Here is a 26,177-nt window from a genome sequence, read left to right as displayed (position 1 = left end):
ATGAGTTATTTATAAAAAGAAATTTCCAATTATTAACACTAATCGTAACTCAATTAACCCCCTCGTTTGACTATACACGCGTTAAAGTGTTGGTTTTTTAAAATGTTCCTTCACCTGTGACCAACACCATAAACTATCGCCTTCGTTATCTATCTATTCAGATATGCGACTTACCTAACTGTGCAATTTTATAGTTTTTGCGAGCATAATACATAGACAAGATATTAAATAGATATTACACCTTACGTGGAGTTAGGCTTTATTCGAATAAGTTTTGAATAAATATCTATGTAATTATTTAGATGAAAAATCTTTTTATTCGAATAAAAGTTTATTCGTGATTCACGAATAAAATGTTATCTAGATAAAGTGTTATTCGGTATTTAAATGAAAATGTGCCCAATTCTGAGCCGGTGGCATTAACGTTTTTTTGAAAACTCATTTTCTATTTGAGAATTTAAATACGTTTAATTTTCTAATTACGATATGCGTTCTCATAAGTGTCTTAAATAGATCAATTATGATGCAAAAAGAAAAGTATTTGAGTATAAATTTACTCCATTGTTTGATAATCGTTACTTGTAAGTATATTGTATATAGGCAAAATAATAATAAGTAAATGTAGTATAATCTGGTATTAAAAGTGATACCGAACAAAATTACGCGAGAGCAGTAGTGTTATTTGGTAGAAGGCTATTCCCTGAATACATACTATATAAATATATAGTTTATTCAGTGACGTACGATTCTAACGATTATTCTTAAAATTCCTTCGACTTTCCTGTCTACGTCCACGGAGTGTCGCATTCGTTTACCGCATTCCTAGTAGAGAGATCGATTATCGGGGTTATCGTGGTTCCTCTGAGCTTGGTATTGTACAAAGGGATAGAACATGTACGCGATTCAAAATATAACTAGAAAAAGTGCGCAATTAGCGAAGTATATCGGAAATCAACATAGGACAATCGTTTCCACACCACCTAGAGTTAAAATATCGTTCGCTGTAAGTATTGTACTCATTTAACGTAGTTACGTAACAAGGTGGTGATACGATATAAATAAAAATCTAGAAAGGGCATGTTTGATTATGTTATTGTAAATAAAAATGATCAGCAGATGTTATTAGTTGTGATTTAAATCAAACCTTATAGCAAACTGGTTGAAAGGTACCATTTGTTTTATTAATGAAATTTATTTAAGGTTTAACTTTTTCAAATAATTTAAAGTGTACGTATAATGAATCAGAAACAGAATTGAGTAATCTTTTTTATCAAATTACAACGTTAATGCGACATTTGAGGAAGTTTGAGACAATAAAGGGACAACTCGATGTTGTCTTAATTTTAAATTTTGATTAGGAGGAACGAATCTTCAGGGTGAATCGCACGAGTGATGCAAAGAAACCGTGGATAACAATAAATTAAAGGCTTTAATTGAATCCAAAACATGGCAAACTTAATAGCAGAGATATCTGAATAGCGTTTAAAATCTAACGGAGGACTAAGAAAGTTCGATGAATAGATTTTGCAGAAAGCAATTCGAAGAATATATACAGCGCGTCGTTCGACGGGTAGCTTATAACAATTATCGACGATTCGCACGAAGGATCAATATATACCAAGTAGTAAAACGCGTATCAATGACGAATCGCTGTACGAGAAATAATATTGCGCAGTTGGTGTAATATATTATTTATTTCCAAAACTAAGCAAAAGTATAAATCCAGAGAAACATTGTACAGAATGAATTTGTTTGTATTCGACAAATTCACAAAAACTTTGGCGATATCGAACAAATTGCAAATTATACACACAATGGTTGGTAACCACCTTGCCCAAAGTAAGAGATTTTTTTATCCACTGTTTTCGCTAGACTTTACATCAATCAATTCTAACATTACCAAGCATTTTGTCCACTGTTTAACAGAGCAAACATTTAACGACAACGACGGGTGTTACATACGTCCTTGAACAATTTCTTACTTTCGAAACTACAGATTTTTATATTACACACATACACACACACGCACGCGCGCGCGCATGCCTACACGCACCTCATTGGCAAAAGGGCCAACGAATCAGTTAGAGCTTATTCAAATTAATAAAATTTATTTTTCCGTGAATTATCATAGTTTAAAGTTTTATGAAAAAGTATATGTATGTGTATATATATATATATATATATATATATACTACAGACTTTACGCATTTATAGATGTTAAAACGTAAAACATATAGAAAATGTACAAAGAAAGTATTTTATAAATTAGTACGTATATACGTTTTTCATATTCGTGTATGCTATAAACGTATAAAATCTATGGTCTAATAATCAGATGTATCGGGCGTTGAACTATTGGATCGACGGTAATAGGCAATTATTGACATTAGCTCTATTTGGTTGCAGGAAAAAATGATACACGGAGCAGTACTGTACACAGGAATTATGATAGTGCCGATGTACATCACGTGCAAAATAAGAGTGTACAACAATACAATAAACGAAGAGAACCAATAGTCGTAAACCAAGTGCGTAAGAATGTAAAATCCGAACGCGGTGTATATCGGATTAAATAAAGTTAATAACACGTATCTTGTTGCGTAAATTCTTTTAGACACATCGTACGTTTATGTTGTACACGTGCTAGGAAAACATCTGGAAAGCCGAATGTATTATTATTGTCGGAATTAACGATTATTAGAAAATGTAATGTAATTTTTATCGGATGCACTTTGCATAAATTTATTACGCAAACAATTGCAGTCTTACATTTACGATTGTACAAAAAAATAGTACCATAAAAACGTAAAATATACCGGTTGTTATAAAAGTAGATACGTATAAACAGTAGTAAAGTAACACGAAAATTTAGATGCAAATTTAACGTTCATCAATGTTATTTAATTGAAAAATATGAGTTTCTGTACACAAACATTTATTCATTGTAATTTCTGTATTTGCACCGTGTTAGAATTACTGGAATTGCAAGAATTACAAATTTCTCAATTTATCTGCAACGTTAAAGTAATTAATTTACACATACAATTCCTCAATAGTAACTAAAAGTCCGGATCAATTTTAGATAATTTATAATTGTAAATATAATCTTTTAATATCAGTTTGCGTTGGAACATCGAAATGTATCTGTAGTTTTTCTTAGATCGTTCGGTAATGTAATTTGAAAAACAAAAAAGTATGTAGACGGACGGAATTCAGATACTTTTATTTGCAAAGTTCGACGCAATAGTTGGGGAAATTAACCGTACTGAGAGTATTTTTGTCAAGTACTTAACACGTGACAAACTCGTCTGTTCGGTGCATGGAAAATCGGTGAAAGAAATACACAACTGGGAGAGTTCGCGTTTCACGAAGCGAGCGTTTCTTTCGCGATAGGCGAATCTTGAAATTCGTTGGTCCAGGTAGTGTATCCGACAGCCGGTCAATCGCCAAGACTGTGTCGTCTATTCTGACGGCCGTGTCTGCGTTTTCTGGAGCACGTGGCGCAACATTTCTCCTGTACGATCGATGATACTTCGCACATACGTGTGTACGTTGAGCACATCGAGTTCGGCACGATTGTGTCTCTGCACTCTGAAACAAATATATTTCTTACCACGAGGATAGAGGGCATTTTTTCGAGTGGCCGGTACGATGCACGATCAAGACGGTTTCTCGAGACGCGATGTCTTTTAATATATAGTAAACCCCTGTAAAGCGTCTAAACGGTGTCTAACGTCACGCGTTACACAAGTGGAACTGTAGTCCAACACGATTGAACGAAAAATTGCAAAGTAGAATGTAATCGATGAATCTGTTACGCAAGCAACCGTTCAAGTATCGTGTCCCCGATACCAACTTATTTGTACGAGAGATACCCGTAAATAGCAAGAGGTATCGTACGCCCGAAAGTGGGGTTGGGCGGTCGGTTGAGTTTGTTTCGATCGTACAGAATAGAAACGAGGGAGCATCCGCTCCATTTAGGAGGGTTCGGGAGACTCGAGAGGACTCGAGGCTTCCGGTGGTTAAGGTCGGTGTTAAAACGATCGATCGATCGATCGATCGATCGGGAGATTCGAGGGGGTAAACTTCATCCGTTGTTCCGGGGCTCCGTGCCTCCATGCTTTTCATGGACGGAGAAGCGCGAACTGGCGAGCGCGCAAAGATTTTTACGGGAATAGTTTCGCAAAGATATAAATTCTGTAATAATAAATTCATGGGTTTGTCACCCGTTGTTCGTTACAACGAACGTACTCGGTCGTCGAACGATCGTTCCGACATTTCTGGCAAGCTAAGCAAGTATCGTGGCCTCGAACGCAAACGAATATTAAGAATCGAAAGTTAAAAGTTTCTTTTAACTGTAAAGTATTGGTTCGTTGGACGCCAAGTACCGTGGCTAACGGTTCACGGACATTGTTGTTCTCCAAATACACGCGAAACGTACGAAACATAATGAACAGTCAAAGGTTTCGCGCGTACATTAAAATTCACGCACGCATGCATCTCTGTCCAATGACGTTCATCGTTGACATATGCAAATATCGTACATATGTGTGTAATTACCGGATTTATCGTTCGCGCACTGCCGCCTATGATAACAGCGTCTTGTATCGATTGGCCTTCTCCCGGGGTTGCAATCATCGGACAGTAATTCCGTTATACGGTCACGACACTCGACTTCTCTGCGCTTAATGCCGAGCTTCGTTAGGCAAGACGCGTTGCAGGATCCCCATCTTCCTGTAAGCATGTCCACAAAGATCGATGTCATCCGTGCAAAGTGTTCAACGGCACGGCTAAATCCGAGTATTCGGCGAAGATAAAGAGTAGACAGGAAACGGTAGAAACGACTCCGCGTAGACGTAGACAGTTGTACGCGAAATCGCCAATTCTTCGTTGAAAAAGTTCACGTTATCGAGGAAGTATCTATAATACAAGTAGACGGCAAGAACAGTTTTTCGCGCGTTAGTTTTTTAATGTCATCCGAAGGACACTCTGTGCTTTCGAAATCGAATTTTATATTTTTGCGAAACGGATTCGTTCGAAGTAACTCGTTCGGTGAAACGATTCCTTGTACGAGCAACGATCGATCGTTTCGGATACGATACGAAGCGAAATCGTATTTCGATTTTAATTCTGCTTCTTCGGATTGCTTTAAAGTGACTTTGGACGAGGCTGTTGTAAATTGTTCTTTAATTTCATGGCATCGATAAGAAAATACAAAATTTTGTTGCGATCCAGTTGCAACACGTTTACGGCTTCGTAAATCTTTGCAGGTGGATAAAGAACAACAACAACAACAACAACAATGACGACGACGACGACGACAACGACAAGGTAAGAAATCAAGGTAACGTACAAGTCCCGGGAAAGGAATAACTTTTCCTTTGGGAAAACTATGTCCGTTCGATGCGATAGAAAACGCAAGGCACACCACCTTCTAGTTCTGAAAGAACAATCATCGAGACACGACTCGTGTTTACAAAGATATTTTCTATGAACAAACACACTCGAACGACACATACAAAGATACGTTACTTTGCATCTGTACGTAGAGATTCGATCTTACGAGACTCGGTTATTCGTCGCGATGCATTTTACTTGTATCTGGTCGTTGATCGATGTATAGGTAATCGTTCAATCTGTATACCGAACCAATCCCACGTTGTTGTTAATTCGACAAGATTGGCGGAAATTGTATCGAAAAAGCGTAGAATAACGTCGAGAGAATTGTACACAAATCTTTAATAATCGGCACTTTAACTTTGAAATCTTTCGGAGAAGCGATACCGTCTTATCGTATTCTTTTTGCTCGCGTTAAAGAAACATAGATTCCCACGAAAGAAAGAGTAGATAGATAGGTAGGTAGGTAGGTACGTAGGTCTGTTTTCATTCTTTGATATTCGTAAAATGCACGCGCGTGCACACACCCGGCCACACATTCGGTAGCTAATGGACTATAGTAGGAGAGCGTTATACGTTAAAGGAGAACTTACCGGCGAGCCACCTTCCACCCTGACACGGTTCAATGGTGATCGGTTTGTTCTCGGGACTACAGTCTCCCTGCACCGAACAGGTTACTTTCCTGCTCCGTTTTCCGTTCGAACAGTGATTCCATTTCGAAACGATCCATTTGGATTTGGTATTGTACATGGAATTGTCCGGGTTTTCGTCTACGACGTTGTCGAATTCGAGTATCTCCGGTTCCTCGGTAGTGAGACCGTCGACGATCGTGATGCCGTCCTGATCGTTCGAGCTCACGTTGTAGAAAGAGGCGTCTTTGTTGTCCGCGTAGACGATCGCGAAAGGCGTTTCGGTGGTGGTACCGCAACGCGGCAAGTTGGAACACGGGCTGACTTCTTCGGGCCTCGCGTCCCCGTTGCAGTCTCGATCGGGCAAAGCCAGGTCCGAGCGATCCGGACCCATCCCCGAGGAGACGCACATCACCGATCGTTTCCGCAGCGCGCCCTCTCCGCAAGTTACCGGGCACATTTGCCACGGTCCGATCCACCATCTGAATTGATGCCACTTGTGTTGAACGTGTTCGTTGAAACGAATCGATTTGTCGCGGAGGTCGACGAGAGCGTTTAGGACCAGGACCGTGGCCGCGTTACACGTAACGAGTAACTACCGTACCGTACTTTGTACCGAAAGGCGAAGCGCCTCGAACCGAACGGCGTTCACGGTTAAATTAAAAGCGACGCTTACCGTACCGTACCGTACCGTACCGTACCGTACCGTACCGTATCGTACGTGCGATTCTCGCGTATATTTTACCTGGCGGGGCAGGGATTCGGATTGCATTCCCGCAAGATCGACTCCAATTTTTCAATGCCCTCGCAAAAGTGGTCATCGACGACTCCGCTCTTCTTCTCGTTGCAGAGGGCTTTCGAAATTTGCGTGCCACCGCCGCAAGTGGCCGTGCAGAGGGACCAATCGGAGAATACCCAAGAGTACTCTGGCGCCCGGTCGGGTTCCTTCTTCGGAACCGTGTACTCGTACCGTAAACCAAAATTGCGATAATGTCCTCTGGAAATCAACTGAAGCGATGGGACAACATCGTGTTATTGCGAACGAGAATACGTGTTAATGCGGTATCGATCGTATACGATGCGATCGAGATGTAAGAATAAGTAGGCGTAATACGATATCGTAAGACGGAAAACTTGTTTACGGTGTTCGGGCGCGATCGTAAACGATGGCTCGAAGAAAGAGCGGTCCTCTACGATTAACGGAGTAGTCGCGATCAACGACGTTGGATACGTACGTAGACTGCGATGTCCTCTTTGATGGGACCAGGAATTCTGATCTTCTCTCTATCGCGATCACGTTCGTACAAAGCTGGAGTTCCGGCCACTTGGTACTCACCCGCTAAGGTGATCTGCCTGTCCGGTGAAAGCAGAGATCGCAACTTTTTATAAGGTACGTTTTTCGGACATTCGCTACGATCGGATTTGCCGTTGATCGACCTATCGTAACTTTCTTTTCGAATACGTACCAGATATATCGCGTACTTACCGTTTCCCATTGAGGAAGTACTTGTCGGAATTTGGCACCCCTATGCCGATGTAATTCTTGCTGTTACCGATTTCCTCGATTTTTATGTTTCTCGAACCAAAGGGAACAACGACGACCTCTTTGTATCCCGGACCGTCGTTCTTATCGTAAACACCGCCCGTTGTTTCGCATTGCGTTCCGTCTCCGTGACAAATGCCGCAACGGTCTTCGGTGGCGTCGGAATCGACCGTCCAGTCGCAGCCGACTTTCTACGGTTCGAAGGTTAATACCATCCCAAATTCGATTGGAAATCGATCAGGTAAATCTCACACTTATCGTTATTGAAAAGAACAAACGGACTAACTCGACAGATTCCAGAGATGCACATGTCCCTGGTACCGACGTTACAGGGTGTACCATCCAGAGCGGCTTCACCCCACGGGACGATCACGCTTTCCTCTGTATCGGTGCAATACAATTCGCAAGGTTCCGCTTCAATTAACGACCACATCGATCATTATACCAGAAATTGAACATGGCCGAAAACATCGAACGATTCAATGTACGTATGTATGTACGTACGTACGTACGTATGTATGTATGTATGTATGTATGTATGTATGTATGTATGTATGTATGTATGTATGTATGTATGTATGTATGTATGTATGTATGTATGTATGTATGTATGTATGTATGTATGTATGTATATCGTACAGGGTGTCGCAGAGGTGTCTTGGTTCATCGAATCTCCGTATAAAGAGAAGAAACGAACGAACACGATCTTTCTCGGACGTACAGTTGTACCGGCGAGAAAACGATAGCCAGTCACCGCATTACGCGTCGCGATTAAAAATCGATCGATGGAGTCGTGGGCGAGCAACGTTCGAAAAGAAGGCCTCTGGTTTCGAGTTTTACACGTTCCGAAATATCGGGAGAACGATCAAGTATTAATCGCGAATAAAGTTGAAAGCGAAAGCCTCGGTACGGCCGTTCGATTTCGAATCTCTCACCGTGTGTCGCGTTCGATCGGTTTCGCCAAGTACGTCGAGCTCCGAAGAAAGATCGCGTGGTCGATTAAAAAGATATCTTACTTTGATCGAAGTAGGGTAACCAGGTGTAATTTTTCCCCTTGTACTCCTTGCCGTCGTAGTGGCTGCATTGAACGGCTCTAAAGCTGGCCGTACCTTCCGGGCAAGGGTGCGTGTTGCAAATTTTGTATCGACGTCTCTCGCCTATGCAGAATTTGCCGCCGTGCGCTGGCTCCGGATGATCGCATTTCCGCTCGACGATCGAGACACCCGCGCCACAAGTTTTCGAGCACTCGCTCCAAAAGCCCCATTCGCCCCATCCGCCGTCGATCTGACGCGGCCTGTCCACGATTGGCACGCACTCTTGGTTTTGGCACCACTGCGACAGGTTTTTTACGGTTGTCGATCGAGCAGTCCTTGCTTCGTAATTACTCTGCCTATTTTATATTTCGGATTTTAATATTTCGCGACGAACGTTTGCAACGCGATCGAATTATTCTCTCGACGCGATATTACCCCAATTTACGGCAATTTATTTTACGATCTATTCTTCCCGTCGGTCCGCGTACGAAAAGTAGATATCGCCGGAAGGTGTTGGAAGAACGATTCGCGCTCGATGGAACGTTTCGAATTTCTCGAACGAGGTACAGGTTACGTTCGATTCGTTGCTGGAGCACCTTTTATACGCCGAGCGACGAGAAGAATAATTTATCCGTTCGATGAAAAATCTCTAGTTCCGTGTAAGAATTTATCGACGATCGTTTTCTTTTTTTCTTCTTTTCCTTCTTCTTCTTCTTCTTCTTCTTCTTTTTCTCTTTCTTTTTCTTCTTCTTCTTCTTCTTCTTCTTCTTCTTCTTCTTCTTCTTCTTCTTCTTCTTCTTCTTCTTCTTCTTTTACATGTTTCTCTTCTTCTTCTCCTTCTCCTCCTCCTCTTCCTCCTTCTTCTTAGCGGGTTCCGCTTAAAGAGCTCATCCGTGGTAGAAATTTAGATACGCGTAACCCCTTTGTTTTGGTTCTCGATGGTAAACGTTCGATTCATCGTATCAATTTCTCCCGTTTATTTCGAAACAACTTTCTTACGTACCATACGGGTATGTACCCAAATTAAAATACAAATAGCGACCGATAGCAACGAATTGTTCCTTTATTCGGGCGTAAGAGCACGAAAGGGCGAAAGGGCGAAAGGGCGAAAGGGCGAAAAGACGAAAACCATTTTTGCATCGAATTTAGAAAAAGAAGTTGGCGGGGGGTTGAATACGGGATGTGCGAGAACGCAAAGAGAACGTTAAAGTCGGTACTATTTTTATACCATGTGTTTCCCACAGTGGGTCCCCGGAGCAGCCGGATGAAGCATGGTGGTGCAAGTACCGTCAACGATGCACCATAATTTCGAACAGATCTGCGAACAAGTATTACCGAGTTTTATCGATCGCTCCGAATTCCTCCGTTGTACTCGATCGCATTTAGTCGGTCACCTCTTGCAAGGGAGAGCAAACGGAAGCCTCTCTGACGCCGAATTGAAGTCTACATTGATGCTCCGCGTTGTACATCGCACCGGGCGGTAAATCCGGATACACGTAATCGTTGTCGGCCGGTTCGTCCTCCAAACATTCACCTTTTCCTTGACTGAAAGAAAAGTATATACGAACAGACTTACGTATCGATGATTTTCTCCGAAACATCGCACGCGCAACGATGCACGGATACCGTCGAATTACGCCGAGGACTCGAGGTAAAAGCCGCTCGTTGGCCACGCGGGCTCGTGTCCGATTATTCGCGGAAGAAGGATCCAAACCGAAGGGTTTCTCGCTCCGAGGATCGGGGAATCGACGCGTTTTCAAGCTTTCCCGTTTACCGCAACGCGATACGTAATTGAGCCTAATCGTCGAGAAATTTTGCGAGGAAAACGGCCGGATAACGTTCCAAGGTTCTATCGCGGTTATTTGTACGGTATTCGGTAGCTGGTCCGATCCCGCTGGGGGAAAGATCCTTGGATCGCTCGGGGCAGCGGCGCGTTCGCAAGAGCTTACTCCAAAAAATTTGTAATGTCTCTCCTGGAGCATCTCGACCAGGCTACGCCGATGGTGTCCACTTCGAAAGTTGGCGTCATCACGTGCAGAGTGTCACCGTCCCGTTTGCTGCAGCCGATTTTCTCCGTGTCGTGATACATTCCGAAGCTGGAATTTCGATCGAAAACGGCGGTGAATCGTTTCGTCGACGATACGCGCGCGACACGCGTAACGGTTTATACGTATGTACCGGTGTCTTCGATTTTGTCCGTTTCTCTATCGGAACGAATAGTTTTCGATCGAAAGAAAAGAGAAGAAACCGATCGCTTCGGTATCGTAAGCTCGGTGCCACCGAGGATCGAGCGTTCACGCGAGCGAGACTCGATTCTCGTTGAACCGTACGATGATTTTGCTCACTTGTGTCCCAGTTCGTGCGTGATCGTGTGCGCCAGGGTGATCCCGTTGTCCTCGTTGACGCTGCAACTGCGGTCCGGTTGGCACATACCGGCTACGTGGGCCACTCCCAGCGTGCTGCACGGCGTGTTGGCCCTCGAGCAGATGTCCTCCCTCGTCACTAAAATCGCCACGTCGTGGTGATTCGGATGCGAGTCGTCCGCCGGATTCAGTTTCTGTTGCCATTTGCAGAAATTGTACAGCGTCCGATCCGCGTTCACCGTGATGTCCAGTCCTTGCTGAAAGAGACGTTGGTTCGACCGTTTCGTGTTCCGCTGAATCGACGCAAAACCTCGCCCGTTGTTGTTACGTACAAGCACCGACGCTCCGCGGCTATCGATTTCCAACTACCGATTACCGGTACAAACGGATGCCAGAGGGAACAACGAGCTTCGCCTTCACGGTTTTCCTTTCGGTGCAACGAGATACGTACTTTTCTTTTTTCTATCTATTCGCCACTTTCAAATTGGATCCGTTTCCCTCGGATTCCCGTAGAATCGTGTCGGTTTGCGCGCGGCCACCGAACGCGAACGCGAACGCGCTACCTTACCGAGTTCCCTGCTCGTTGTCCGAAAGGAAAAACGTTCTTTCTTCGAAACGTAGTTCGCCATCTCGAGAAAAGTTTGGGAAAAACACGAGATCGTACGAGGGTGGATCCTTCCTTGGATCTGAGCGAACGTTCCTCTACGTGAACAAGATCTTCGATCGATCGTACTCTCTTTCGATCTATGGGCATCGTCGCGCGCGTTATCGAAAAAGAAATATCGATCGTTCGAAATCGATAGCTTTCGCGACCGAGGACGGTATACGTACGCGCGTACGTTCGACGAGCGATCGTTTCGGACATCGAAGCGGTATCGATCGTGAACCACTGGAATGGTTGGTGACGCGAGGACGGTTGGTCGGCTTCGTTCGCAAGGAATCGAACGGAAAAATTTCGTTCCGCGCGACTCTTTGGCGGCGAAGATTTTTCGTCGACGAATCGGTCGAACGCTCGGTGGAAGAATTTCTCAAGAATTCGATGCGCGTTTGGATCGTTGGAGGGAACGAGGATCGCTCGAATTCGCACGTACTTCCGCCTCGTCCTCCTCGACGAGAATGATTCTGACCACGACGACGCTGATGAAATTCCCGATGGTGGGGTCCAGATAGAGGGACGACACCATGTTCATGATGGTCAGTAGATACGTCTCGACGTCGCCGTCCTGATGGAAAGCCATCATGGTCGTGTCAGCGACGACGAGGGCCTCGACGTGACGCGGTCGACTGATCGATCTCTTGGAGCGCTGCCATCGTTTCGTCGGATGGTGTTTCCTTCTGCCACGTCCTTGAACTTGAACGAGACCGGGCTGCGTCTGCCACTCGAGCCGCGTTTCCGTCAATCTCCTCGGCTCTGTGCAACGTTAACGGATACCGATTACGCTCGGAACGAAATCGATCGTCTTTCGAAGCCCACCCACACGTTATTTTTTCCATTTCTCCGTTCGGACGTACCGATCGATTTCTATTTAAAAGGAAACGTGAAACTTTTCGTTGGCGAGTTTCGTCTTGGCGGTCGATCGCGGTCGCTCGGAGGTGTCGACTTACGGAAAAGACCGACCGGCTTCGAACCGATCGAACGACGTTCGTTGGAAACTCGAACGAGCGGTAAATGCGCCCGAGTTCCGACTATCTCTATCGTTGAGAATAACTCGATTATCCGAGAATTTTGAACGCGAGAGATCGAAGCGCGTTCGCGAGTGCAATCGAAATCGCGGTCCATCTTTCTCGGTAATTCCTATCTAGAAATCGGGCCGCACACGTGCGAACGTAATCTCGAAAAAGACGTGGACTCTTAAGACACGTAAGACACGTAAGACGCGTTCGTTCGTTCGTTCGTTCGTTCGTTCGTTCGTTCGTTCGTTCGGTCCCTTAATTTATGCGGATCGGTCGATCGCAGGCGTGCAATTAAGATTTCGTTCGAGCCTATCCCGATAGATCGGCCGACTCGCCGAAACGGATATTCGTTGGAGCTAATTACGGGTTTGCGTGGAATTGGATTATCCCGTGTTCGTTCGACGCGGTTGCGCGCGTATCGACCGTGGCGATCTTACTTGTACGCGTATCGGGGTTCTCGCAACCGTTTAATCCGCCGAAACGACGGGTCGTCGCTCGATTAATAGGTTCGATTCGGAAATGGTGCCAAACACCGTAGGTACGCGCGGTTCGGTGCTTTCGAAATTTCTGGACAAAGGATCGATTTTCCCAACGGGGAACTGGATTCCCCGTTGCTCTCGACGCACGGTTACCTCGGACGTGTTTTTCTTTCGTTGGGTACTCTCGTTGAGCGTATCGCGAACGATTCCTCGCGACTCTTGCTTTTCCTTTTCGATTTCAATTTGTGCCGGCTACGTTTACGTTTACGAGCGTTCGTCGCGCAATCGTATCGTTGGATGCATCCAACTTGGACACAACTAGCGGCAGAAACGGTTCTGATACGCGCCCGCCGAACGAGAAACGAGAAACGAGAAACGAGAAACGAGAAACGAGAAACGAGAAACGAGAAACGAGAGACGAGAAACGAGACTCGGGAGTACCTGGGAACGAACCTTCTCGAAGCCGAAGATGAAAAAGAAGGTGTCGCGTCGGTCCGTTCTCGTCCTTTCTTTCGGATCGATCGCGATCGGGAATGGGACCGAGCCTGCCGCTCGAGTACGCCGCGAATAAGATTATTTCGAACGAAAGAGAGAAAGAACACCTACGCGCGTTCGGGTTCCGAGCCGTTTCGATATCTTGGACGCGACTGGAACGCCAGTCTAATTAAAAGGAAACGAATTCGGCGAATCGTTCGAAGCGTTCGGTGTTCGGTAATCGCAACTCGACGAACTATCTGTTCGTTGATGTTTGGCGGTCGGTCGACCGAGATACACGAGAGTCGGTAGAATTTTTCGGATTCGCGAGAAAGAAAGATATTTTAGGTACGAGCGATCACGAAAATTCGCGCCTCGAATTTGTAACGATTCATCGAAGCGTAACGAAGAGAAGTCGGTGTTTTAATTACACCCGGTGCACGCTGGTTTTCCACATTTTATTCGCCTCGAAGAAAAGGAAAACAACTCACGTTGTTCGTTCGGCGTGTAATAAACTGTTCCCCGATCGAGCTCGTTGCGAGCGAATCGCGGAAACTCGTACGCGAATCGAACAGAGAATTTAACGTAATCCTTGACACGCAACGCTCGTTTACCATTACGATACCTTATGCCGACATTAAGTCGTACAATCGCAACGGTAAAATTCGTTACGACCGTAAATAATCGCATCGATACGACGCGACGATCGAACGATCGGACGATCGGACGCGTACGCGTGTATCGCGCGAGCAGAACCGGACACCTAACGATCGAAGAAATGGTATCGCTTGATTAGGAGCCTCTGTATCCGTGTTCGCCGCGCGCTAAAGCGGCCTTTAATTACACGGCTCGGCAATTAGCGGGAGAAAAATTTCCGAACGGTAACGTTCGTCGTATCCCGGAGCAATTTCCTCGGATAAGAAGATGATAACGTTCGGCACCCGATACGCCCACGCCCTTTGCAACTCGTGTATCCGATTACGCTCCGTGGCCTCGGACGAGGGACCAATTGAAAACCTACGAGGGGAGTCGGTCGCCTCGAGCGAAATTAGACAAAGAGTCGAACCGAACCGGATCAGCCTTATTTTACGTTGTACGATTGTACGATTGTACGATTGTACGATTTTACGATTTTACGATTTTACGATCAATCGGAAAAGAAGCTTGGGAAAAATGCGACGAAAACGTAGCTCACCGTGGAACGAGTTGGGAAACCGATTTACGATACTTGCGCTTTGCGCTTCGATCGTTATTAGAAAGGGTCGAACTCGTTCGAACGTTGCAACGATAGGAAACGGTCGCGTGGCGGTATTTGTACTCGTTCTTGTAACATCGCGAGAGTTTTCGGCTTCGAAAGACTCTCGTTGCGATTTATCGCGTATCTCGCTTCGGATAAATCTTCGCTGCTGCGTCGTCGAAGAACGTAACAGCGAGTGAATTGAGAAAAAGCGGTTAGGCGGACGCGGTTAATAGTAAATAAAGGCTCGAGAACGAGAACGAGAACGAGAACGAGAACGAGAACGAGAACGAGAACGAGAACGAGAACGAGAACGAGAACGAGAACGAGAACGAGAACGGTGTCGGTGGATTCTCACCGCGAGTGCCACAGTTTCTCTCGAGTTTTCTCTTCTTTTTTCGTCGACGTCTGGTGCGGGCGGTCGCGACGCCGCCGATTTCGAGCTGCGACTGCTCGGCGGATCTACGGAAGAGAAGATGCGGCCTACCGACCAACGAGCGGAGTTTCCGGTGGCGGTCCTCGGCGCCGGCGTCTTTCAGCCTTTCCTCCAGGCTGACTCGTTCTTCTTCCGGGGACACGGCGACTGGTTCCAACCAGAACTCCCCGTATTCGCTGCGCAGCATACCCGCCTGAAACACGAAACCCCGCTATCGCGTTACTCCGAGTCTCTTTGTTCTGGTTTTGCCTCGCCGTCACCTCCTTCACCACCACCACCACCACAACCACCATCGCCATCGGATCGTTCCGCGAGTAACGCGAATTTTCATTTACAAAGTCCTCCGGTCGGCCGCGCCCGCGCCCGCGCCCGCGCCCCCGCCCCCGCACACGTGTACACACTGGAAACTCGAAACAGGCCAGCCGACGCGACGTCTTCGCTATTTTACATAATCGGCGGAAACGTTGCGTAACTCGGAGATGGACGCGATATACGATTCGAATAGTTTCTCTGTGGGTGAGACGTGGGAGAGATTTCAAGGTCCTCTGAGTTTTGAAACGATAACGGATCGATACCGTGTATTTTGGAAGTGCGCGGAAATACCATACGCGAACCAATGGCTCCGTTCCTGTTCGTCGGCTGCGAACGAAACGTTTCTCTTTTACACCTTTCCTCGCGGTCTTGGCGAGCGGAGACGTCGTTCCGTTCAAGAACGACACCCCTTTTGTCCTCTCGTTTCGAAATTTCGACCTCCTCCCGGATATTCGATCGGGCGTACCGGTAGCTGAAATTTCGTAGAGAGCGCGTCGCGATTCTACGAAAGGGAAGAGTTCAACGTTTCTCGAATGTTGCGAAAGCGAGTCGAACGGGACGGTAGTCGGTCGATTTGTTCCGAGTATCGCGAACCACGGAGGGAAAATTCGAAAAAATTGGAAACTCTCCCCGGTGGCCGGTGATCGCGCAACGCGCGTTTCGAGAGCCACGGCGGTGCTAGGCCTGGCGTGTAACACCTTCGAAACAAGCAACGGTACAATGTAAATCGGTTTCGATCCTCGTAGAGATTACCGCGTTTACAGGTATGCCGAGTCATTAATCATTCCCGATCATCGATAGCGTTCACCGTTCCCTGTCGAGTAGCGATCGATCGATCGATCGAACATCCATCGTCCGCTTTCGATCTACCTAATTCTCGTTTCGCGTCCGACCTTTCTCTCGTAGTTTCGTTGTCGTTCTTTCTCGTCCGCTTCCTCCTTTCTCCTTGTTTCGCGCCCGTCGCGTCGTTGCGAACGGACGAAATTTTCACGGACACGTAATTCGGACAGTTTCGCGGTATACGATTTTACGAACGCGCGACAGCCGATCGACGTTCCTCGTCTTTACGTATCGTTGCGTTACCATTTCGCGACGACGTTTTCGAACGTACGCGTATCGCGAATTACGGTTGCGTCGAAACGCGTTTTTCCCATTTCACGAAACACAAAAACCTCGAAAGGTTCGATAAATTTGTATTTTTAAATCGCACTTTGCGATCGCCAACGAGCAAGAACAGCCTCGAACGATCTTCTCCGTTTGGGAGAGACGAAGAAACTTTCCGTAGTTGGTATGCTGTTTCGATGGGATACCAGTTTTTGCGGGAATATAATTTATCCCGTCGCCGATACGGAGAATCCCAGAAACGAATCTTGGATTCCGTGGGAGCTCGATGAAACGGTGAATACCATGTAAAAATAGTTGGGAATAATCGGTTGGAAGCCGAGCGACGGGGAGCGGCTGCGAGCGGCGGAGGGCGGTGGGTGCAATAGGGAAGTCGGTGCGGTGCGGTGCGGTGCGGTGCGGTGAGACGAAGGGCTTGAAATACAAGTCGCGCGAGACCGGTGTTCACCGTTTCGACTATTCTCCGACGCGACGTCGACCGTGAAAAATCATGGCGCCAGCCTCGCAAAGGTAAGCTCGAAGAGAGACGCGGTCGAAGGACCTCAAAGTGAAAAAGGTTCGAGCGTGATTCAGCGCCGCACGGGGTCTCGCGGCTCCTTCCCTTTTCTTCTCCCGTCTCGTCTCGTCTCGTCTCGTCTCGTCTCGTCTCGTCTCGTCTCGTCTCGTCTCGTCTCGTCTCTTCATCTTCGTTTTCGTCTCCATCTCCTTCTCCTCTGTTCCGCGGCCGCCGGACTTGTTTTTTTGCACCGTTTCTTTTCATTTTACGCGCACAGAAACTCCGATCGCCTATACAAGGAGTGATTCGTTACCGCGGTGGTTTCAACCGTGCCGCGAACACTGTCGTCGACTCGGTTAACGATCGACGTCGATTTGTCTTCTCCCTTCTCGAGCGCGCCGCGATTATTTCGTCCAGTCGAGGTACGTATCGGGGAAGACGAGACGATCGAATCGCCCCGAAGAGAACTTTCGAAACCGTCGAGATCGAAATTCGACGATAGGAGCGTCGCGAATCACGGTTCTCGTACCTTCCGTAAGAGAGTGTTTCGCGGGACGCTCGTCCTCGATTCCGAACGGCGACGATTACGCCTCGAAGTAGATACGATGGATGCTTTGGCCACGCCGGTCTTCTCGTCGACTCGATGCGCTCGTATTTCCCGGCCCGTAACATAAACCTACGCAACTCGGTTTTTTCTCGAAGAAACGGTCGATCTCGCGTTGGGAAACTTTGGGAAATTTGAACGGCAAATTGCAGCGTTCGCGTTTCACGCGACTACGTATCCAAGTCGAAAGGTGGAAGCTTTCGAACGACACGGTTCGCGGCGGAGGACGAACCTTGTCGCAAAATTTATCGTAAACTCGACGTTTTCGAGCACGATGCTAACTAGTCGAATCTAGATAAATCGCTCGTCGCATAAATTCGCTACCCCCGTTGCGGTTTATAAACGGAACCGGTTAACCGGTAAAAACGTTGTATTTACCGTAACCTTATCCCTGGAAGACTCGTAATTTTTTTTGCGACCGCCTCGTCGCACTAAGCCAGATTTATCTCGGTAAAGGTAGAGCCTGTCCTCCCGTCTTATCGATAGAATCGATCGTTTCGTTTCGACAACCCCCGTGTGGATTTTATTTCTCTCGCGCGACGTTAATCGAGTCGAATCGTTTTGCACGAGTTTACGACTTTGAACGCGCCAAAGGCAGGCCAACGATGGCCAACGGTGGTCAACGGTGGCTAACGGTGGCCAACGCTGCCATTTCGATCCTGTACAGGACGATCGAAACGGACGATACCTTTAGCGTTATCGTTTGCTCGTTCGTTGCTGGTTAGATTGCGTCGTGGCTACGAAAATTTCAAAGTGCCGCGTTTCAATTATTTCTCCGTAGATTCTCAATGGATTTTCGGATCGAGTACCGTTGCGAACGGAGAGCGCGAGGTGTAACGGTATTCGGTATTTTCGGTATTTTCGGTTCAAAGTCGCGATTCGCGTATCGAAAAGGTTCGAGATCGACAAAGTTTCTTTGGCCGGTCGAGGGAAGCGATGCTGTTTCAACGATAAAGACGATAAAAACGATAAAGAGGATAAAGAGGATCCGAGAGGGACGCAGGTCGTTCCGGACTATCGGTAAACGACGATCGTCTCGGACGTTTGAGCGGAACCCGTGCAAATGAAGTAATTTCGTTCTCGGTAGGTGTTGCTTCGATCTCGCCGAATGGAAATGGACGAGGACATTATCGATCCTGGGATCTGCCGGTCGTTCGTTACACGGTGTCCGGTGCATGCGCGGGCTCGACGCGGGAACCGACGGCACCGATCGCGAGTAAATATATTTCTACGAGGGTCGCTGCCGTCGCTGGCGTCGATCGTTTCGACGTCTTTGTTGGGTTTCGCGGGCCGATCCTGGCTCGAGCTCGATAATTTACGACCGGCCGGGAGTTACGTTCCGCGAGAAAACCGCGATAATCGAGAACGGTACCACCGGTACGATCGTAGAAGAACTCGCCGATCGACTCGGACGGGATGTTCGATGAATTGTCGCGGGTGCCGTTCGCGGGGGACGGAACGTGAACGTGAACGGTAGGTGGTATCGGCATAACGCGCGTAACCGGCGATCGGACGTGGAACGACTCGATCGTGGATAGTTAACGGTGACCGAGGAATCGTTATTCTCGCGCGGCGATACGTTGCGATCGTCGAGGCAACCTTACCGCGCGAACCAGCCTATATAAATTATCATTGTACGGGCAACGAGGTGTATCGATGGGCGGTCGCAATACCGTCGCGCGTCGACGCCCATGTTCACCGGTTGAACCGAACCCCGTGGTTTTGCTTTTCCCCGGCGCGTATTCGCGCGTATTCGCGCGCTCGATGTAAATCGCTTTTGTCGAAGCTGACCCGCGCGCAGCACCTGCGCTTCTCGATAACGGAGGGAAGCTCGTAGATAACCGTCGAGCCGTTCGTTCGGTATTTGTCGTTGGGACTGTTCAGCCGTCCCGTAAATAACCCGAACGAGCTCTCCTAGTTTTTCGCAACGGAACAATTATTTCGTACCGCGCGATCCAAGAGGAAGCAGTTTGCCCGCCGCGAGCATCCCAACGATCCCGTTCGATCCTCGCTCGTCGCATTCGCGATTCTCGATTTTCTTTCTTCGTTTCGCGGACGGATTTTCATAATTGCGCGAGGTCCTTGCGAAGAAAGCTGCAATCTCGATACCGATACGATCGGAGATACGCGTCGCGGCGACCTATCTCGCTTCGTTTCGTCGAACGTACCAACGCAATTATCGGCTCGACTCGTCGACGGTCGTTGCACCGATTCAACGAGCCCGATCGCGAGAACGCTGGAACAAAAAGAGACGACTAACGTTGAAAACGAAGGTGCGGTCGGTCGTCGAACGGGTCGTCGATTCGCGACAACGCGATAACGCGATAACGCGATAACGCGTTAGCGACGTATCAAAACCGACGATTACTTGGTTTCGACCGCGGTGTTACGTTTACGATCGCAAGGTACGATTCGTGTATAAATTTCGGGATTTAAACGGAAGGGAAAAATTGTTGCGACGTGGTCGTTGAAAAATTGTTTTCGAACGAGTCCGAACGACCGTGAGACCGGCTCGAGAGCGTCGCCGCGGCAGAAGTAGCGCTCGCGAAACGATACATCGGAGCCAGGTACCGGGATTATGCCCTTCTGCCTCGGCAGAATTTATTAACGAGCCGATAAATTATTTTAAATGTCAATTGCGCGATATCGTTCGCGCCACGACTCGCCGACTAATCGCGCGAAGGATCGACAATGACGTCACGCGTTGCGAGCGACCACTTGTTCCTCTTACCGAAGACAAGACGCATTAACCGCGAGCATGGGTGTGTACACTTGTCGCGAGGCGGCGCGAGGCGGCGCGAGGCGGCGCGAGGCGGCGCGACGCGGCGCGACGCGACGCTGCGATAACGCGAGAGAACCGAGGATCTAGATTCGCGATCCCACGAGCGAAACACCCTTGACAACGGAATTCGCGATCTTCGAAACAATTGGACGGTGATCGTGTTCGGAGGGATCTTAGAAACGGGCTCTCGGTTTATGGAAGTTTTCGAGTCGAAGGTGGAGTACTCGTAGATTGGCCGAAAGAAAGTGGTTTTTCTTGATCGATGTTCGTTAGGTTTTTCATAGAGGAAACGGGCAAGGTCTCTCCGAAACGGTTCCACGTTTCGAGCGTCGACGACGCCAGAGTCGTTGCATCGTTGTTCCGCGAACGAATAATTCTCTCCGACAAGAATCCGTGGCGGCGCATGGACATTCCGTGGAGTATAAATCCTCCGCGCCTTTCTTTCGTTACACGCGTTTCCTGTCAAGTAGAACAGATACGACAACGAGATCGCGACCGGTGAATAACGATCGCTTTTATTTCAACCGCGACAGTAATCGGTCCATTCAGCGTCGCGGAACGTAACACCTTGAGTCGCGAGAGTTCGCGGAATCCGTTCCAAGGCGGACAGTGCAAGAGTAACGAGATCGAGGAATGCTTTGCTCTCGCGATGCGCGCGCGAGCGAGCGTTTCTTTATCGGGCCGTAACTCGTCGAACCTCGAAGATTCTTTTACCACGGAGGATGGCGACCGACTCTGCCGCGAAAGTGCCGTAGGTGAGCAGACTCGCGCAGCATTTGGAAAATTACCGATTTTCCGCAAATCGCTCCGTTCGCGCGAATCGAAGGAAAGAAACGAGTCCGCGCGACGAAGAGGACAAATCGAGGACGAAGAGAAACCGAAACACCGTCTCGAGCGGCGTTGCCGCGGGTGCGTAATCGCGCGCTCGATCGATCACGGTGACGTTAAAAAGGATCGCGCGCGCGACAGGGACGATATCGGGCTCGTTAATAACCCCGGTTAAACTAATCCCGTCGTTCGAAGAAAGAGAAAGCAACCGTTCGCGAAGCGTCCTTGGTGTCGCTTCGTTTTTTCCCGTAGCGCGTAATTCCCGATATCCTGGAAAACGGAACGATCGAGGAATTCTGTCGGTTCTCGTAATTTCGCGATAAAAGGCTCCCGTGTCTCGATGATCGCGACGGCCGTAAACACGGTCCGCAACGGCGCATCGGTCGCTCGTTGTCCCGACGTTGCCCCCGAGGCCTTCCAGGTTTCGAATCGGCAACGAATTTCGAGAACGAAAGAGGAAAGGACAACTCGAAACGATCGTCGATCGTTCCTGGAAATTAGCGAATCCTCGATTCTTCGACGGCGAGGACTCGACGGTGGGATTCGAGATAACCGATAAAGAAGCCACAGCTTTCCCCGGTCGGGCGGCGATACCCGGCACCCCATCGGGCCCTTTGTTCGTCGCGTTCGTGGCGCGCGTCGAGTCGTTCCTGTTTCTCGGCGAGGGAAACCGAGCCGATAAGATTCGCGTGCCGGCATTATCGTTGCCGACGATGCAACACCGAGGGGCTACCTAGGTACCGATAACTTGCTTCGATAACGGTGGAGCGATATTTCGAATTTGTTAGCGTTCGGGGGGCGAAAGCGGCCGAAGGATTTGCGCGTTCGCGTTCCTCCAGTCCGCGGAACGGTGGGCGATCTCGCATCCGCTCGAAAGACGATTTCGCGATGTTTCGGTAGGATCGATCGCCACGGGTAAAATTGAGCAATTACGCTATATCGCGCGACAACGCGCCCCTTCGGGAAACGGAAGTTTCCGCGGGTATTCGTTGGACGGAAGGTAGAGCGGATTTTCGTTCGCGTTCGGAGACGAGTTGCTCGCCACCGCGGAGTAAAACGCACGAATTTGCCCGGAAGCCGGTACGTAGGGCGCGTTCTCGCGTTCTCGCGTTCTCGCGTTCTCAGGTGGACGACGCGGTCTAGGCGCGCGGTCGTAAATCTGCCAAGCCGTGGCAAATGAAATCATTATCTGGAAGCTGAGAGCAAATTGCGCCGATGCACGCTCGGTGACTCCTCCCTCTTCCATATCGGTTCCCTGGTATTTCCCCTTCTTCGCGATGCGCTCCTTTTTCGTCTTTCCGTTGTTCTCGCGGTTCTTTTTCCTCGTTGCCAGCTGCGGTTTCTCTCTTCTCTCTCGTTCCTCGTCCGTTCCTCGTCCGTTTCGCGGCGTTATCGGGATTTTCCGCTCTCCCTTCCGCCGCGGGAAAATTACCGCGGCCGGTGGTCGCTCGTCGAGGATACGCGGCCGTTCAATTTCGCGTTTCGGTTTCGCCGGCCGGGGAAATTATTTCGGCCCGAGAATGTTTTCAGCGCGGAGATAGGACCGAGGTCGATTCGGGCTCTTTTGCGCGCGTACGTTCGGAACGAACGCGGGGAAAAGGAACGCCGCGAATTCCGTGCCTTTTCGCTTTGCGAAAGCGAAAGAATTGCCGGCCGTTTTGTGTAAAATGTGATTCCGAAAAGTCCGAGGAGATGACGATTTTCGCCGGTACCGTTGCCGTAGCCGCTTCGCGTTCAAAGTGTTTCGGTGTTCGCGAGGCGCCGATAAACTCGACGTATCGTTTCCCGTCCGTTCAGTAGGTCGCGTGTGTTTTCTTTGGAATTTACTTGGCAGCAACCTGCGCCAACGTTGGCATACGTTATCCGGCGCGTAATGCCACGGGTGAACCGAGACAAAGCACGGAGCGAGGATGCGGCGAAAGGTCGAGCGTTCTTTTCCAATGGTAGACGCGCAACGATATTTTTCAAGCGTTCCGAATCGAACGATGCGTCGCTCCTTCGCGAGTCCCCTTTTTGTCGGCCATCGAACCGGGGTCCGTCCGTCCGGACCGGAGACGACGATTTTCCTCGAAAGCGCTCCAATTTCGAAACCGCGCGGGCCTTTACGCCTACGGCCCCGAATACCTGCCGTTTCGTTTTTCTCGTTATTTTCAAGGAGCGAGGAGACTTTGAACGATCCTGTTTCTCCGATGGTCGGTCAGCAACGTTACGATTTCTCGACGAGGAAAGTTCAAGTGAAACGCCCGTACCATGTATCGGACGCGTGGGAAACGCGCACCATTTTTATCGAGCGATTCTACTCGCCGATTTCTCCGGTCGAGTTTCCAGAGTGTTTGCGTATTTGGGAGCGACTCGGTTTCCCGGTTGTCGAAACTTTGAAAATACGTAACGCGAAAGGAGGTAGTTGGCAAACGCAAAAAGAAACTCACCAAACCGTCGCAGGCGGACAAGGTAACTTGGGAATTGGAATGTCCGTGAACGAAACCTCGATAATGGCATTTGCTCGATCGATATTTCGGCGGGCTGCGCACGTGTACGTCTCGTTTTCGTCTCTCGACGACCATTTTGGGTCCGATGAAGTCGTCCACGGCCGTCAATTCGATGTGGTACGCGTTACCGGCGACCGACAACCGATAGTGGACCACCGGACCATCCTGGTGGTAGTGGTGGGTCACGTTGTGCGAGATAAACTCTCCTCGGTGGGTCACCTTCCGCGGTATCACGATCTCTTGCCCGTGGACGTGTTCCTCCGGAGTGTATACACCTGAAGCGAGAACGAATTCGGTGAGTTCGGTCCGGGATCGAGTCTCGCTCGCGCGTACCGTCGCGACGCGCTCCGACCGCGAACAGCCGATCGAATACTACTATATATCTCGTTCTCGCGGGACCGAACTATCCATTTTGCGCAAGGAGGTTCCTTTTCCTCGTAATTTATTCGCAACGTCCGATAAATCTCGCGCCAAGGGACAGCGCGCGTATACCGGAATACTGCGCGTCCAGCGACCGTTTACCACCGCCGGCTTCGCTCGATCTACGCGAGATAACGTTTATCGTAGCCCGCGTAACTGGGCAGACTCGTAAACGCCGGCCAGAGGGGGTGACTCGGTCTCGGAGGAGAGCGCGATTCATCGCGGAGATCCAGCGCCGCCCGAAACGATATTTCGAATAAATAATTACATCATCGTTCCGCTGGCGCTTCCTCGAGACGAACGTCTTCGTCGACGGCTGTCTCGATGCGATTATCGGGCAGGGTGGTCCGTCGTCGGTGGCGCGAATCGGTAGAGAGCGAGCGTTCGATTATCGGAAGTATCGCGCGACGAAGGGGGTCGAGCGATCCGAAGGGACGACGACGGTTACGCGGGGTAAAACCGATCTCGTTCTCCGCGTTAACACCTCGTCTCGCGGTTCGCGAGCAACGCGGCCTATCGCGGATAGGCCGGTACCGGGAACCGAAATATAGTATTCCCGAAATACCAACGGTTCCGGGCGCGTATCAATTTTCCAAAACGTACGAGCGTCGACGAACGATACACGGAAACGGGCGTAATCAACGACGCGCGGTAAAGACGTGGAATTGTACGCGGACCGTGAACGGGATTACGGGGGAATAAACGCGCGACGCGGGTGCTGCAGCTTACATCGCGAAAGAATCGATACGGTGGCGTTGCGACGTATCGCGGGTAAATTTTGTTTCGGACGATTCGAAACCGCGCGCGATCGAAAAGAGTGAGAGACCGAGGAACGCGTTCGTCCGATCGGAGTCTCCGTTTTAACGAGAACAAAGGGAGCGGTGCTCGTTCGGGCGCTCGTTCGCGATATCCTCGTTGGAGAGGGCCGAGCACGGGCTACGGGGGACGCGCAGGGTACGCGATCGCGTTCGATCGTTTTCCGCTCGATATCGCGAGGATTCGATTTCCACCGCGGGTGGTTCGGTTCGCGAACGACGGTAGCCCGATGGGAGAAAATCCCGATCGAGCGACGCCGGCGAGCCGCTTTCCGCGCTCGATACAGGTTTCTGCGATGCGGATAAATAGCTGGACGGAGCGAAAGAGAGAGGTACCGTCTAGCGCGTTCGGTGAACGGTATAATCATCGTTATCCTATTATCATTAAAGTCGGAAAAATGGCGGGTCGACCAATCAGCGCGCGCCTCGAGCCGGTCGGGGTTAACCGCAGGTGGGGACTCGGACGAACACTCGGACCTCCCGTACAGCCTCTACCTACTGCAACGATCGTGTACGCGATCCAGGACACACGGCTGCCGATCCTTCCCACACCGCGTCGTTGCTGCGCGTAATTACACGTTCCTCGTGCCTCCGGTTATCGATCGACCCATCTCCGCGCGATGACGGATTCGAGCGCTCCGCGACCTCGAAGAATCCCTCTCGTCGCGCAACGCGGACCCTTCGAGAGAGTTCTCGTACCTTGCGCTTCCGAGAAAGGTGAAAACGAAAGCGAATTTCGACGGTAGGAGGTTAGCGTCCAACGATCCAAACGGGATCCAGTTTCCCGAATTGGATATTTACGAATGGTCGCGACGCGCGACGCGCGACGGGCGTCCCGTTCGTACCGTTGGAAAGAGAGCCACGGAGTTTCCGTTCGATCGGCGTCGGGAGCCCGCGAGGACTCGGGCGACCTTAGATTCCGGTTCGAGCGGGTCGCGGGGGACGGTGCTCCGAGTTTCAGGAGTCAAAGTTATTAGGCGTCGGGGCGATACTTTATCGTCGATACCTGGTATTACGGTAGAAACCAGTTCCCTCGGATGACT

The 26,177-nt window shown here is 49.1% G+C and overlaps 2 protein-coding genes and 1 long non-coding RNA gene across 12 annotated transcripts in view; 2 read left to right on the top strand and 1 right to left on the bottom strand.

Annotated features, from left to right (window-relative positions):
- Positions 1-786: 786 nt before the first annotated feature.
- Positions 787-2,591, top strand: LOC143152537 (uncharacterized). Its single transcript, XM_076322811.1, has 2 exons — positions 787-1,003; positions 2,407-2,591. The coding sequence occupies exons 1-2, from the start codon at positions 893-895 to the stop codon at positions 2,515-2,517; spliced, it is 222 nt and encodes a 73-aa protein (XP_076178926.1). The 5' UTR covers positions 787-892; the 3' UTR covers positions 2,518-2,591.
- On the top strand, positions 1,013-1,818 carry LOC143152538 (uncharacterized). Its single transcript, XR_012993591.1, has 2 exons — positions 1,013-1,166; positions 1,359-1,818. It is a non-coding gene; the product is annotated as an uncharacterized LOC143152538 (long non-coding RNA).
- Positions 2,592-3,309: 718 nt separating the features above from the next.
- The window catches only part of LOC143152535 (A disintegrin and metalloproteinase with thrombospondin motifs 7), a 37,140-nt gene continuing 14,272 nt past the window's right edge, over positions 3,310-26,177 (bottom strand). For 3 of the 10 annotated variants that reach the window (XM_076322793.1, XM_076322794.1, XM_076322795.1), the window contains exons 3-17: positions 23,840-24,174; positions 15,189-15,459; positions 12,058-12,377; positions 10,949-11,223; positions 10,553-10,699; positions 9,998-10,148; positions 9,832-9,921; positions 8,586-8,901; positions 7,856-7,983; positions 7,513-7,760; positions 7,262-7,379; positions 6,772-7,034; positions 5,991-6,508; positions 4,561-4,734; positions 3,310-3,591 (exon numbers count right to left, since the gene is read on the bottom strand). In XM_076322793.1, coding sequence (XP_076178908.1) covers positions 3,440-3,591; positions 4,561-4,734; positions 5,991-6,508; positions 6,772-7,034; positions 7,262-7,379; positions 7,513-7,760; positions 7,856-7,983; positions 8,586-8,901; positions 9,832-9,921; positions 9,998-10,148; positions 10,553-10,699; positions 10,949-11,223; positions 12,058-12,377; positions 15,189-15,459; positions 23,840-24,174 — 3,506 coding nt within the window. In that variant the 3' untranslated portion in view covers positions 3,310-3,439. Of the gene's footprint in view, positions 3,592-4,560; positions 4,735-5,990; positions 6,509-6,771; positions 7,035-7,261; positions 7,380-7,512; positions 7,761-7,855; positions 7,984-8,585; positions 8,902-9,831; positions 9,922-9,997; positions 10,149-10,552; positions 10,700-10,948; positions 11,224-12,057; positions 12,378-15,188; positions 15,460-23,839; positions 24,175-26,177 lie in introns of those variants that run through there. The other 7 variants (XM_076322796.1, XM_076322798.1, XM_076322799.1 and 4 more) reach the window with 7 other exon arrangements.

This window comes from Ptiloglossa arizonensis, chromosome 11 (genome assembly GCF_051014685.1).
Source record: "Ptiloglossa arizonensis isolate GNS036 chromosome 11, iyPtiAriz1_principal, whole genome shotgun sequence".
Lineage (NCBI taxonomy): Eukaryota > Metazoa > Arthropoda > Insecta > Hymenoptera > Colletidae > Ptiloglossa > Ptiloglossa arizonensis.
The sequence above is the reverse complement of the archived record's forward strand: the minus strand, read 5'-3'. Positions and strand labels throughout refer to the sequence as shown.

Coding starts and splice junctions, on each gene's coding strand:
- LOC143152537 (XM_076322811.1), top strand. CDS start 893: ATGTACGCGATTCAAAATATAACTAGAAAAAGTGCGCAATTAGCGAAG. Junction 1,004..2,406: donor GAGTTAAAATATCGTTCGCT/GTAAGTATTGTA, acceptor ATTTGGTTGCAG/GAAAAAATGATACACGGAGC.